General features: G+C 43.9%; 1 protein-coding gene across 1 annotated transcript in view; it reads right to left on the bottom strand.

Moving 5' to 3' along the window:
• The window catches only part of KDM7A (lysine demethylase 7A), a 66685-nt gene that overhangs the window by 10597 nt on the left and 42549 nt on the right, over positions 1 to 13539 (bottom strand). Inside the window, exons 12-13 of the mRNA XM_007952786.1 lie at positions 5649 to 5740; positions 2164 to 2253 (exon numbers count right to left, since the gene is read on the bottom strand). Coding sequence (XP_007950977.1) covers positions 2164 to 2253; positions 5649 to 5740 — 182 coding nt within the window. The remainder of the gene's footprint in view (positions 1 to 2163; positions 2254 to 5648; positions 5741 to 13539) is intronic.

Raw genomic sequence — 13539 nt, 5'->3', positions numbered from 1 at the left:
ATTATTTCTGTCACCAAGGCCAAATTTTCCAACTGATTCTTCTTTGTTTACAACTTTTGCATTCCAGTCACCAGTGATAATTAACACATTCTGATTGCATGTTCGGTCAATTTCAGACTGCAGAAGTTGATAAAAATCTTCAATTTCATCTTTGGCTTTGGTGGTTGGTGCATAAATTTGAATAACAGTCGTATTAACGGGTCTTCCTTGTAGGCGTATGGATATTATCCTATCACTGACGGCATTGTACTTCAGGACAGATCTTGAAACTTCCTTTGTGATGATGAATGCCACGCCATTCCTCTTCAAACTGTCATTCCCGGCACAGATCACATGGTTGTCTGATTCAAAATGGCCAAAACCAGTCCATCTCAGCTCACTAATGCCGAGGATATCAATCTTTATGTGTTCCATTTCATTTCTGATATGTATATGAACATATACATGTATATAAATACACGTGTATATGTATACATACACACACACACACGTGTGTGTGCATGTAGCAATATACACAAGCAAACATACATCCATTCTGGTGTCCAGTATGGTACCCGTCTCCACTTAGCTGGACCCCGTGTCCCAAAGCCCACAGTTCAACTTCCCAAACAGGAACCATCCCGTCCTCTGCAAGTGCTGGGGAGGGACATGCAGACTGATTTGCTTCATGAGTTGGCACATCATCAATCCTGTTTCCATGCCCCCTCCATTCTCATACTGAGAGGCCCTGGTGCCCCCACCTCTGAGCTCGTGGAAGGTTCTGCTGTACAAATCAGCCAGCTTCCAGTCTCACCCCAGTGCCCACACTGGCTTCCATTCTTGCTGGTCTGCTGAGTCAACTACCACTTGCCCAACTGTTTCCAGTTTCCAACACTGTGCTAGAGGCTTTGTCCCCATCGTTGTCCTTGTCCCCTAGTCTTTGACTGTCATTTCCACCCAAGAGGTGGTAGTGGTAAGCAGGTGTGTTTAATCCACTGAGTGTAATCAGAATCCTCGTAGTCACTTTAGAGTGGAACTGTGAGGTCAAGGGTAGGCTGTCTAGAAGGAGAAAGTGTTCACACTTCCCACCAGAGGGCGTGAGTGAGGCCCATTCCCACCACATTTCCTACAGACCTGGCATCGTCTTTTACTTTAACTGGATAAAAATACGACAACTGATTAGATGAAATCATATTACAGGGCAAAATGCGGGTGAACTTTTTTCACAATTCCAAACAGTGTTCATATTTTTACCAGATTGGCCATTTCCATTGTGAAATGTTTACTAACTTCCTTTGTACACTTTTCTCCTGGCTATCTAGCTGCCTTCTGAACCCCATGCCCTCACATTAGGAAAAATAAAAACCTCCTTGGCTATTTTCGTCCAATTACTCTTCCGGGTATACTTTGCCCCTTTAAATCTGTAACGTCAGTTTGGAGTCAGCTCACTGTCGGGAATGAGGCTCCCCCTTTGCCCAGCAGTCGTCTGCTTTCCTTAGCATATGAGACCCCCACCTTCACTGGCGAGTTTGTTTATTCTTAGTTTTGGTTGTTTTCATGCATAAACCTTATATATGTATACATTTATATACATACTTAAGATTTTATATACTCTCACATATCACTTCTTATGCTGAATCCATTACTACGCAGTTACTAGTAATCTTTAAAAACAGGAAATATCTGACCACAGTGGACAATGAACTATTTCCTCCGTGGATACTAACTCAGCACCTCAGTATTTCTTAGACGCACGTCTCTCTCCGCAGCCCAGCACAGCCCTAATCCAGACAGTGAAATAGGTTAGCTCACCTCCATCCCTCCCCTGAAGGTCCCCTCAACTCAAGCTGTCCACTAAGAACCACCGTTCTGAAGAATGACGAAGTATGAAGACTCTTCCTGAATACCTAGGACAGCACCCTATTATAAAGTCGTTACACCTGTCACAGATTTTACGAGCGTCTGACAAGCAGCACTCGTGTAACCGAGTGGCTCTACTGTTCGCAGTCCGTGGCTCTCCTGGCCCCACCCCTCCTGCCAGCACAGCTGTGCGAGCTCCGCCCACTCGTCCTCGCGTTCTCCTCTCATCACTGAGCACGCGCTCATCTCTGAATGGCTGGAGTTCACTGGACCCTGGGCTTTTCCAAGCAGACCAAGCCCTGGCAAGGCAGTCCCCCCTCTTACCTCTATTGCCCGGATCACTTTTGAAAGTTCTTTAACCAGATGGCCAGGTCTGACATTGTCTGGGATCTCAAAGGCATGTTCACATACAAGCTGTATGTAGGTTAACAAAGGTAAGAAAGACAAGGTATTACACGTTAATACTAGTGATTTTTGGAGTCTCTACACTTTATTTAAAAAAAACAACAGTCATCAGGTAGATTGTGACTCACAGTGACCCTACAGGACAAAGCAGAACTACCCCACAGGGTTTCCAAGGCTGTGAATCATTATGGAAACAGGCTGCCTCATCTCTCTCCCATGGGGCAGCTGGTGGGTTTGAACTGTTAACTTTTTGGTTTGCTGCCCAGTGCTTTACCCACCATGCCACCAGAGCTCCCAGATTTTACAGACATAGCTAAATACCATGGTGTTGCTTGTTCAGCCAGGTCTCTGAGTTTGTGTAGTTGGTATAAAAACCCTGAGGAGATTCTCCTTAACTTACAAAGCTCGTAGACTGGGTTGTAGATTGACTTTTCTTACATGAATTTTGCTTTATATTGAGTAGTGAAGCATCTTGTAACCTACACCTTAAACTTGCCATAATGCTAGCTAATACTACTAATTAGTAGAGTAACTAATAGTAACTAATAGTAACTAAACAGCCTAATGTTTAACTCACATGACATAAAGACTGGTAAGGGAAACACAGGCCCTGAAATCACTCTAGTTTCTCATGGGTCTGTGTGATGTTTTTCTCTATGAGATTCAAGTTACGCATCCTTGGCAGGAATGTCATAGAAGTGACGCAGTGCCCTACCCGAGGCGTCCCACCCAACGGCCAGCAGTGCCCTCCCCAAGGCGTCCCACCCAACGGCCAGCAGTGCCCTCCCCAAGGCGTCCCACCCAATGGCCCATGATTTCAATTTATGCCATTACTGCATTGTTAATTTTAATCGGTTAACTAAGATGGTATCTACCAGGACTCATGGAAACTGTAGTTTGAATAGATTTTTGCCTTTTTTTTTTTTTCTTTTCAGAATCAAAGGCAGAACAGGAATAAGGTCCCATCAACAACAACAACAACAACAAACCTCACTGTCACTGAGTTGCTCCTGCCTCATGCAACCCCCACTGGGTTTCTGAGGCTGTAAATCTTTAGGGAAACAGACTACCTCATGTTTCTTGTACAGAGTGCTGGTGGATTCGAACCACTGACATTTTGGTTAGCAGCTGAAGGCCTTACTCACTGTCCTTCTAGTGAAGTGTTAACCACTGTCACCACTCACTGCACCCATTTCCAAACATTAGTGTCTAACATCTCGGTTCTTTAGACCCACTTAACATACTGGTTTTGACTTTACTCCTTTTACTTTACTCTTTTTCCTTGGTTCCAGCATAATTTGTTAAAACAAAGTAATAACAACAAACAACACTACTTGCCAGACAAGATACTGTCTTAAGTACTTCACAAGTGTAACTCATTGATCCTTCCAACAACACTGTCACAAAGATACCCCTCTTATCCCCATCTTACAACTGAGGAAACTCAAGTTAAGTGAGCCACCCATGGTCACAAAGCTAGTTTGTTAGCAGCTAAATTGAGACTTCAATGCAAACATCTGACTTCAGATGCCAAGGTCTTATCCACGATGCTAAACCGCTTCTCTTTTTGGAACAGATTCAACAGTAATATATAAACATCATGCTTTGAAAATGCCCTTCACAGCAATTACTGCAACAGGATTTACGTGAACAGTATTCACTGTCTCTATCAAGTTTTGGAAAGTGCACCAAAATCCACGAAGCGTGTTATAAACAGCAGTCCAGCTCCTGGATCCACTGTACGAGAACCTCTAGGGAGCAGCCAGGCTTCACTTTCTAAAAACTCTAAAGGCAATGCTGACATAGGCACAGTTTGAAAGCCACTAGTCGAAAGCCTTCAGCAGGCAACGAATTACAGTTTGTACAACACGCCTTTCCTTTCGTCTTTATTTTGCTGTATAATTTTTGATGCGTTTGTCTTTGTTTCTCATTCAGAGGATGACGTCTTTGATAGTGGGACGCGTGATTTTCATTTTCTGAACCCACCCACGGTGCTGTGCACTACTGGGTCCACAGCATAACGTTAACAAATGAACGAGTGGAAAATCACTGGGAAGAGAACCTGGCATTCCTGCCTTCCAATCCCTCTCAAGAGCAGGGCTTTGACTTCAAATGGACGCTCAAGAAGTTAATGAGGAAATGTGTTTCTTCAGCTCACAGACTTAGCACTTATTAAAGAGTTGTGTGCAAGGCTCCCAGGGAAATGGTGACAAGAAGGTCAGCCCCTGTCCTGCAGGAGCTTGTGAACCTTATACATGGACTCGTTACTTTACACACAGGACTTTTAAGTCTCGTTACATGGGCACAAAAAGATGCTCTTCTGGAAAGAAAGGAGCCCTGGTGGCGCAGTGCCTAAGGCATCTGACTGCTAACCAGAGGGCTGCCGGTTCAAACCCACCAGCCAGCCCTCAGAAGGAAGGTTGGGTGATCTACTTCCGTAGAGATACTGCCTCGGAAACCCAAGGAGGGGTCACTGTGAGTCAGGACCGACTTGACAGCAGTGCGTTTGGTTTTCGGTTTTGTTTCTGGAAGGAAATATTCATGCCAAATGGAGATCTGGGATGACCTCTTGAAAGTGGTTAGATTCAAATGCAAACAACTGGACACCTTGTTAGTGGAAATCAAAGTTCATGCTTGAAGCCTTAACCCTCCTGCCCCTCGTTTTAATGTAAGCCAAGCCGAGTGGTCACGACTCTAGCTTTGCAACCACGGAGGTCAGGTCTAAGTCCCAGCTCCACCAGTTCTCTTGGGAAAGTTGCTTAAACCCTTCCACTCTCAGCTTCCTCATCGATAAAACAGGGAAACAACAGCCCCCAGGTCTCACAGCTGCTCTGAGGATTAAATCAGATTACGCACATAGATTCAGCACAGTGCTTACCAAAGAAACAAGCCACTGCCCTCAAGTTGATTCCGAGTCATGCAGACCCTGCAGGACAGAGTAGAACTGTCCCAATGGGTTTTCAAGGCTGTCAGTCTCTACAGAAGCAGACCTCATCTTTCTTCCACGGAGCAGTTGGTGGGTATGAACCGCCAACCTTTTGGTTAGTTGCTGAATGTATAGTGCGTAGCACACTACAATGTCTTAGTCAATATCCTACATAACATGAATTGCCTTCTTTTCCAGATTAAAGATCAGAGAAATGCGTACTTTATTCTCCTAGATCTAAAGAGAGCCCAACATATTGAAAGCCTAACTTCCACCCCCTCCGACCACTATTACATTGCCACACTGCCACTCTCAACTCACTGCCGTCAAGTCGGATCCGACACATAGCGACCCCTCCTTGGGTTTCCGAGGAGGTATCACTACGGAAGTAGACTGCCCAACCTTCCTGGCCAAAAGGGCCCAATGACTGTGTTTTCCTAATCCCGCCATACTAAAAAACACCCAGGAAACGACTTACTTCTTTTTTCATCCACAACTTTAAAGCAGTGAGCAATGCCTTCACTCCCTGCACCAAGTACGTCTGAGGCTGGAAACCATCTTCTCTCAGTTCTGGAGAAATCAAGTGGGGTAGGGAGAGGAGTTAGAGCTTTGAGTGAGGAAAATGAAGGGATTAACTTCAGATCTTCATTAACCACTAAAAGAGGAGGACTAATCTGTGTAACTTCCAAATTAGCAGGAAAACAGAAATGAATGAAACAATCAGTTCAACAGGCAAAGAAAATAAAGAAGCAAATGACATTAAATGTTAACTATACCAAATGCTCCCATTCAAAGATTGTCACACTGGATTTAAAAATCAGCTCAAAATACATATATAACATATAAAAAACACAGAAGAGTTTAAAATGAAAAGATGGAGAAAAGAGATGAGGCTTTCAAAAGAAAAGGGGTGTAATTCTATTAACAGACTATCACTAATGAAGTCACTCATTTTACAATGATAAAATTTCCAATTCACCAGAAAAACATGGCCACTTAAAATTTGTATGCACCTAGTAACATAACCTGAAAATACAAAAAGCAATAGCTAGACAGAACTACCAGGAGAAACACAGCAACCCCACAATCACAGTGGAAGATTTTCACACACCTCTTTTCATAAATGATACACTGAAAGGATCCAACAAAAGAATCAGGTGGCAAATACTCAAAATGAATAATATAGTTAACAAGTTTGACTCAATGGCCATAAACAAAATACTGCACCAGCAACAACAGAATACACATCTTTCCAAGCACACAAAAAAAAAACTACCCGTAACTGTGGGTCAAAGACATGCTTCACACATGACCAAAGACATAAATCATACACAGTATGTTTGTTAATCACAACACTATTAAGCTATAAATCAGTACACGGGAATTGGTGAAACAAAAGAGACCTAGAAAAAGCACATATGTTGGAAATTAAGAAATACAGATGTCAAGAAATAGACCCCTCAGTAACGTTTAGGTCAAACTAAAAGCATATTAGAAATTGGCAAGTATTTTGGTTAGGCAACAACGACAACACTGCATCAAAATGTGTGACCTGCTATAATGGAGAGAAACACATAGCCTTAAATGCTTACCTTAAAGAAGAACAAAGGCTGAAAATTGGTGAGTCAAGGACCCACTAAGAAGTCAAAAAAACAAAACGACAACAAAAAGTAGAAGAAAAATTAGGGTAAAAAAAATAAACAAAAGTAGGGCAAAAATTAACAAAACAGAAAACAGGATTAACAAATCTCAAACTAGTTCTTTAAAAAGATGAAATTGATGAAAAGAAAATGGCCAAGTGCCCAATGTCAAGAAAGAGAAAAGAGACATCACTACAAATGCTACAGATACTGGAGTTAAGAGAGTAACACAGACAACTTTATGCCAACAAAGTAAAACACATGGACACAGTGCTAGAAATTAATTTATCAAAACGGACTTGATAAAAATTAGGAAACCTGAAGTCTAGTCATCATTAAAGAAATTGACTCAGTCATTAAAAATATTCACCCGAAGAAAACTACCCATCAAATGGCCACATTAGTGAGTTCTAATGATTCAAGAAGGCAATCATTTCAAGCATACACAAACTTCTCTACAGAACAGAAAAAGAAGGAAAATTCCCAATCTCCTTTTTTCTGATGCTAGCATAACTTTCATATCAAAACCTAACGAGGACAGTACAAGAAAGCAAACTTATGGGCCAATTTCATGAACATCCATTCTCATGAACATAGTGAGAAAAGAGAGAAAACACACAAACACATTACATCATATATAAATATGCACTAAATATATTTATGTAAACATATTTCCACCTGTACATTAAAAAAAAAAAAAAAAAAACACTGCCGTGGAGTCTGATCCAACCCACAGTGATCCCTCCCCTTGGGTTTCCGAGGTAGTATCACTACGTAAGTAGCTTGCCCAATCTTCCTTCTGAGGAGCTAGATGGTGGGTTTGAACCGCCAGCCTCCTGGTTAGCAGTCAAATGCCTTAGGCACTACACCACCAGAGCTCCCATCTGTACCTACTGAATATATAATATACAAATTTACGTAGAAATATAAATAATTTTTCTATTCTAAAGTACTAGTGGGAGCTCTGGTGGCATAATGCCTAAGGCATTTGACTGCCAAGTACAAGTACATAAAAATAATAATATATCAAGACCAATGGTTGGTTTGACAGCAGAAAATCAATTATTATAACCAATGAATTAACATTAAAATGGGGGAAAAAACCCAACATAGGACTATCTAATATACGCAGGAAAAGCTTTTGATAAAATTCAACTACGCATGAGTATTAAAAATAAGGAAAATTCCAACCTGTCAGCCAATTTATAATAGATGAAACTTCTTAAATTTGACAAAGTTTCAATAAAAAGCTTGTAACACACATTTAATAGTTAAAGGCCAAAGGCTTTCCCTCTGAGTCTGGAAACGAGGTATACCATACATAAACAGACATCTTCACCACTTTCATTCAGCACTGCCCTGGGGCTCCTGGCCAACCCAGCAGAGCAAGAACAACAAATCAAACATCTAAGGCTTGGAAAGAAACAAAGCTGTCATAACTCAAGAAGGGTGTCATTGTAGTAAGAGACCTTATAGAAGCCTCAGATAAATTACAAGAGTCAACAAGACTTCTGAACAAAGTTGCTGGATACAGAATCAGTTTATAGATGTACTGAGTCCATATTCCAGCACAAACCACATGAAGCTGCCAATATCAGACCTATAAAAACAGCAATATCATATGGTTCAACACTGAGCATATGTTTTTATATATAACAGTGATATATACTGTTTTATCATATAAGCTCATATCGAGTAACAATGAATATGTCACTTAGAAGACCACCAAAAAGTTAGAAGTGCTGTGAATAAAGCTAGTGAGAGACATGTCACACCTTTAAAAAAGAAAACCACATTCTAAAACTCTGAAGGACATGGTGGCGTAGTGCCTAAGGCATCTGACTGCTAACCAGAAGGCTGGCAGTTCAAACCCACCAGCCACTCCTAGAAGGAAAACTGGGCAATCTATCTAGTTCCATAGTGATACTGCCTTGGAAACCCAAGGAGGGGTTGCTATGAGTCGGGATTGGCTCGACGGAAGTTGAGTTTGGTTTTGTTTTTGGTTAATGATGTCAAAGAAGACATTATGATGTAAAATGTTACAGAACTGATCTCTAGATTCAAGGGGATCCAAGTGAAAAGTCCAACAGGTTTATTTATTATTATCATTATTATTTGATTGCTTGCATTTGCAGGGCGTGAGGGGAAGAGGAAGATGAGCTCCTGATAAACTAACTGGAAGATATTTAGGGAAGTGAAAAGGCAGAGAAAGACCAACCACTGCGGAGGAAGAGAAAGAAGGTGGGAGGGCTCACCAGAAATCAAGGCTCAGCAGATGCTAACAGAAGCTGTGGCTGGTGGCAGACAGGCTCACAGAGCACGGGAGAGGAGGGAGGACATTATCCCACGCCCACACATATGTCCACACACGGTGGAGGACAAAACTGCGTCGCCAGGAACAGAGAAAAAATGGACTACTCAAAATACAGGGATACTTCAGGTCTGGAATTGAACCCACACCTGTGGCTTCCAGCCAAACAAAAGACAGGCATAGGAGTTGAACATTTACCCGCGGTAGATATACTCCTTGGAGAGAACAATTATGGGAGAAAGAAGGGCTGCTTATGCACAGGGAGAGAGCTCACGGGGCAGGAATGCATGGAGCAATGGACACTGGGAAGAGGTAACTGTGGGGAGGAAGTGGGAGGGGAGCTGTTGCATTGGGGTAAATTGCAGTCAATGTCATGAGACAACATATGTGTGAACTGCTGTATGGAAAGTGAATTTGCTCTGTAAACTTTCACCCAAGTCACAATAAAAATAAATAATAATAATACAGGGTCGCCAGACGACCTTGGGTCAGCTCACTCAGACACACCCAGGGTCACCAGACGACCCTGGGTCAGCTCCACGCATGGTCACCAGGAGTCAGAGGCCAGGCCATAGCAAGTTTTTTGGTTTTTTAACACCACCCACAAAAAAATCAATTCCAAATGAGTTAAAGACCAAAATGCAAAGCTACGGCAGCTTTTAGGAATTAAGAATAGTTTAAGAATATTTGCCTGACCTTTGGATAGGAAAGAACTGCTCAGACAGGGCGCCGACACACAGAAATGAGGAGGACCCAGAATACACGAGAGAGGCCTCTAAACCAGAACAAAAAGAAACGGTGAAATCCAAATATCGGCAGAAGACCTGAAGAGGCATGTCAGTGAAGCGCCCAGGTCAGGACGCATGTGGAAAACACTCAGTGCAGTGTATCAACAGCCAGGAAGGCACATTAAAGCAGAAGAAACATGACTCCACACCCATCATATCTGCAAACGTGGAAATCAGACAAGTGTTGCCCCTAGCGGGGCCCGGTGACCTCCCACACTCCACTGGTGGTCCCGCGAGTGGCACCACTCTGTGGGAATCAAGTGGCACCATCTAGTAAATCCTGTGACCAACATTCCCTCTGGCTCTGCAGTAACTCTCAGCACTAGACGACACAGGCAAGAACTGAGCAACATTTCCCATGACTGCCCCAAGCGGGAAACCACTCCACATGCCCTCAACTGTGGAACAGGCATTGAATGGTCGTATATTCACACCACAGAACATCACAGGAACAGAAATGAAGACAGGTTACAGTGCCACACAAACAAGACGCTCGTAAGACAGTCACAAAGAACAGCTGCACCAGTCTCTTCCCAGGAAGTTCACAACTGGACCAGGTTAAACTCGTTGACAGCACAGGCGACAAAACTGGGGAAAATAAAGGAAGAGAGCTTATCAGGAAGGTCCGGCTAGTGGTCATCTCCAGGGGACAGAGGAGGGTGTGGCGGGAAGGCGGGCAGGGTACTCTGCTCAACTTGGCAGTGGTTCCATGATGACTGCCCCATTCTTTAGACCACACGCGTGTACACAGGGTGCCGTCTGTGATGTGACCCACGCATCATCAGCATATGACTACATCATGAACGTAAGCAAACACTCACTGTCTAAAATGTCTCCTTGTCTCAGTTAGAACAGGTAAAACAAAAAGCAAAAAAAAACGCAGAACAAAATTCAAGGGAAAGAAAAAAAGACCAGACTTACTGGTCAAAGGGAAACAGAAGGAACCCAAGACTTCTGCCATAAGAAAACCTTCTAACTTAAACTGAAGACACTCCTGAGGTCACCTTCCGGCCAAGTAACAGATGGGACGTAAAACAACGTGACAAGTGTGCTCCTCAGAACAGGACCAACAGGGGCAGCCCTGGCCCAGCTCCCAGGAGGAGGAGACAGGGAGGGCTAGGGCAGCCGGACAAACAGAGACTGGGACCCCGGGGAGGACACAGAGACAGTGCTGCCACACTGTGGGGATTGCGGCCAGCATCAGAGGACGGTCTGGGTGGACCTGACTGGGAAAACTAAGCTGCTGTGTAAATTTTCACAACAAAAAAAAAGCCCAACAAAAGGTTTAAGAAGAAAATAAAATGTCTTCTGGAGTGTTTTAACCGAATTGTGAAAATCTAAAACTATTTTAGATGCGTCCAAAATTCAGGCATGTTGAAGCAAAAGGCAGAGATTTCACTTCTGCCCAGTGGCTGCCTGACTCACCCAGATCCAAAAAGGGCCATTTACTATCACTGACAGGAGACACAATTACGTTTTAGACAGTCCGCCTTCACACGTACATCATATAAGCCTTACAACAGTCTGGGAGCTGGCAAATAAGAGGGCATAATGGAAGAAACTTAGGGATGAAAGAACACCTGAATGTAAGCTAACAAGACCCTCATTCCTGTCTCCCAGATGAATGCTAGGCTGGAGACCATGGGTATACGGGCCACTGCACTTTAAAACACCCCAGTCTTTATGGGATTGGACTGAAACTAATGTCAGGAACCTTGTACTGATCTCACTGATAAACTAATACTATTGCAGATTTGACATTAAGTTTTTTTCATAATGTTTTAAAAGTGTCTTTAAAGCATAGGGTCATGCTTACAACCAGACCTCAATATTTCTGAACCCCTGATGGCCCAAAACAATGACTATGTGGCTATTTTTAGGACTCAGCAATTTGTTGCTGTGACAGCAAGGTTCTGTCTTTTAGATGAACTCATAATTTGTTCTAAAAAGTTGACTGATGAGCCCATCCTAGACACTTGGAGAAAAGAAGCCTGGGCATCTCCTCAGAGTGTGTGCGTGTGTGTGTGCGCGTGCGCGTGTGCATGCACACGTGTGTAAGGGGACAGTTTCTCCTAGCCACCGTAAGATAGGAACATGGAGCTCCTGGGACGAAAGGCGAGAAAAATGGACAAAGTGCTCTGAACCCAGTGTTGAACCGCCCACCTCTTAACCAGAGGATTCAGGAGCTGGGTTTTATTTCCAGAAACAAAGGCATGTATAGTGTTCTCCTAAGTATTTGTACGTGTTCCTGCTTTCCTAGGCTTGCACTCGGATAGGAAGACAACAACCTTCCGTCTTTCTCTGCAAATGACATATGGCAACCGTGTGGTGCCCTGTGATGTCCGCAGCCCACATTCCCCAAGTCAGAGTCACTGCGGATCCAGTTCTGGAACCGAGACTGGCCTTGTGGAGGAGGGAGCTGTTCTCCGTACCCAAGAGACCCAACCTTCATCACCCACACCTGCTTTGCTGCCACACCCATCTCAACGCTGCACTGCATGGTGTGAGGCTGGGGTCAACTGCACTTTCCTTCCACTCAGAGAAAGGGGGTCCCTTTATCTTTACTTTTTTGAGGAAAGAAACCATAAGTGGACACCATCCTCTGAAGGAAAGTGCTGTGTTGCTCTGCCTTTCACACTCTTTCTCTTGTGTAACTTATGAATGAAGAAAGACAGACTCTGTTTATGTCTAACAGTGGCATTCTTAACTGTGCCGACAACACAACACAGACACGGTGATACAAACCACACACAGCCCAACACCAAACTAAACCCAGTGCCAATCAGTCGCTTCTGACTCATGGTGACCCTAGAGGACAGAGTGGAACTTCCCCCAGGGTGTCCATAATCTTTACGGATGCAGACTGCCTCATCTTTCTCCCATGGAGTGGCTGGTGGGTTCGAACTGCCGACCTCCTGGTTAGCAGCCAAAATGCTTAAAACATTACAAATGTTGCACTACAAGCCAGACGTACTGACGGCAGTGTTGTCACCAGTACAAGGGCAAGGAAAGCAGGACAGGGATTGAAGGAGAGATGACATTCCGTCTCCAACCTGACTGCCCTAAGATTATTAAATGAAAAACAAGAACCCAGGCCTCAAGCTCCACATTTTAAAAAGCAGCTTTCTGAGTGCTAGTGAAGGATGCTCAGAAGCCATTTTCCTCCATTACAGGACAAGTGAGCTGCCATCCCATCCGAGTGCACAGAGGAAGTGAATTACTCCTATCAGTGTCATGGTCCCTAATGGAACTTCGTGTGCTGAGTCTCTCAGAACAGACAGCGATTCCCTCAAGTCCTCAAGGCAGACACTGGGGAGCGTCTCACTGGGAGCAGCGAGTGTCACCCGACAGCACCTCTGTTGTTTGGATGCAGCTCGTTAGAGATCTGACTGTAAGAGCGTGGGCTTGAGGGGGCTCGGCACAGAGTGGTCAGGGCAGAAGACGACACGGGCAGGAGCACGGAGTTCAAGGCAGCAAAGGCGAGCGCTGTTACACACACACCCTGCGACAGCAGTAATGACAGTAATGACCGTAACCTACGAGCAGACGCCCACAGAGCCACTCAGTGAATGGTTGGGAGGGAAATGGGACGACCCCATGAGTACCTACAGGTCTGACGGAGGCTAATTC

This window comes from Orycteropus afer, unplaced genomic scaffold, assembly GCF_000298275.1.
Source record: "Orycteropus afer afer isolate SDZICR_OR568_19922 unplaced genomic scaffold, OryAfe1.0 scaffold00358, whole genome shotgun sequence".
Classification (NCBI taxonomy): Eukaryota; Metazoa; Chordata; class Mammalia; order Tubulidentata; family Orycteropodidae; genus Orycteropus; species Orycteropus afer.
This window is presented reverse-complemented; position numbering and strand designations above follow the sequence as displayed.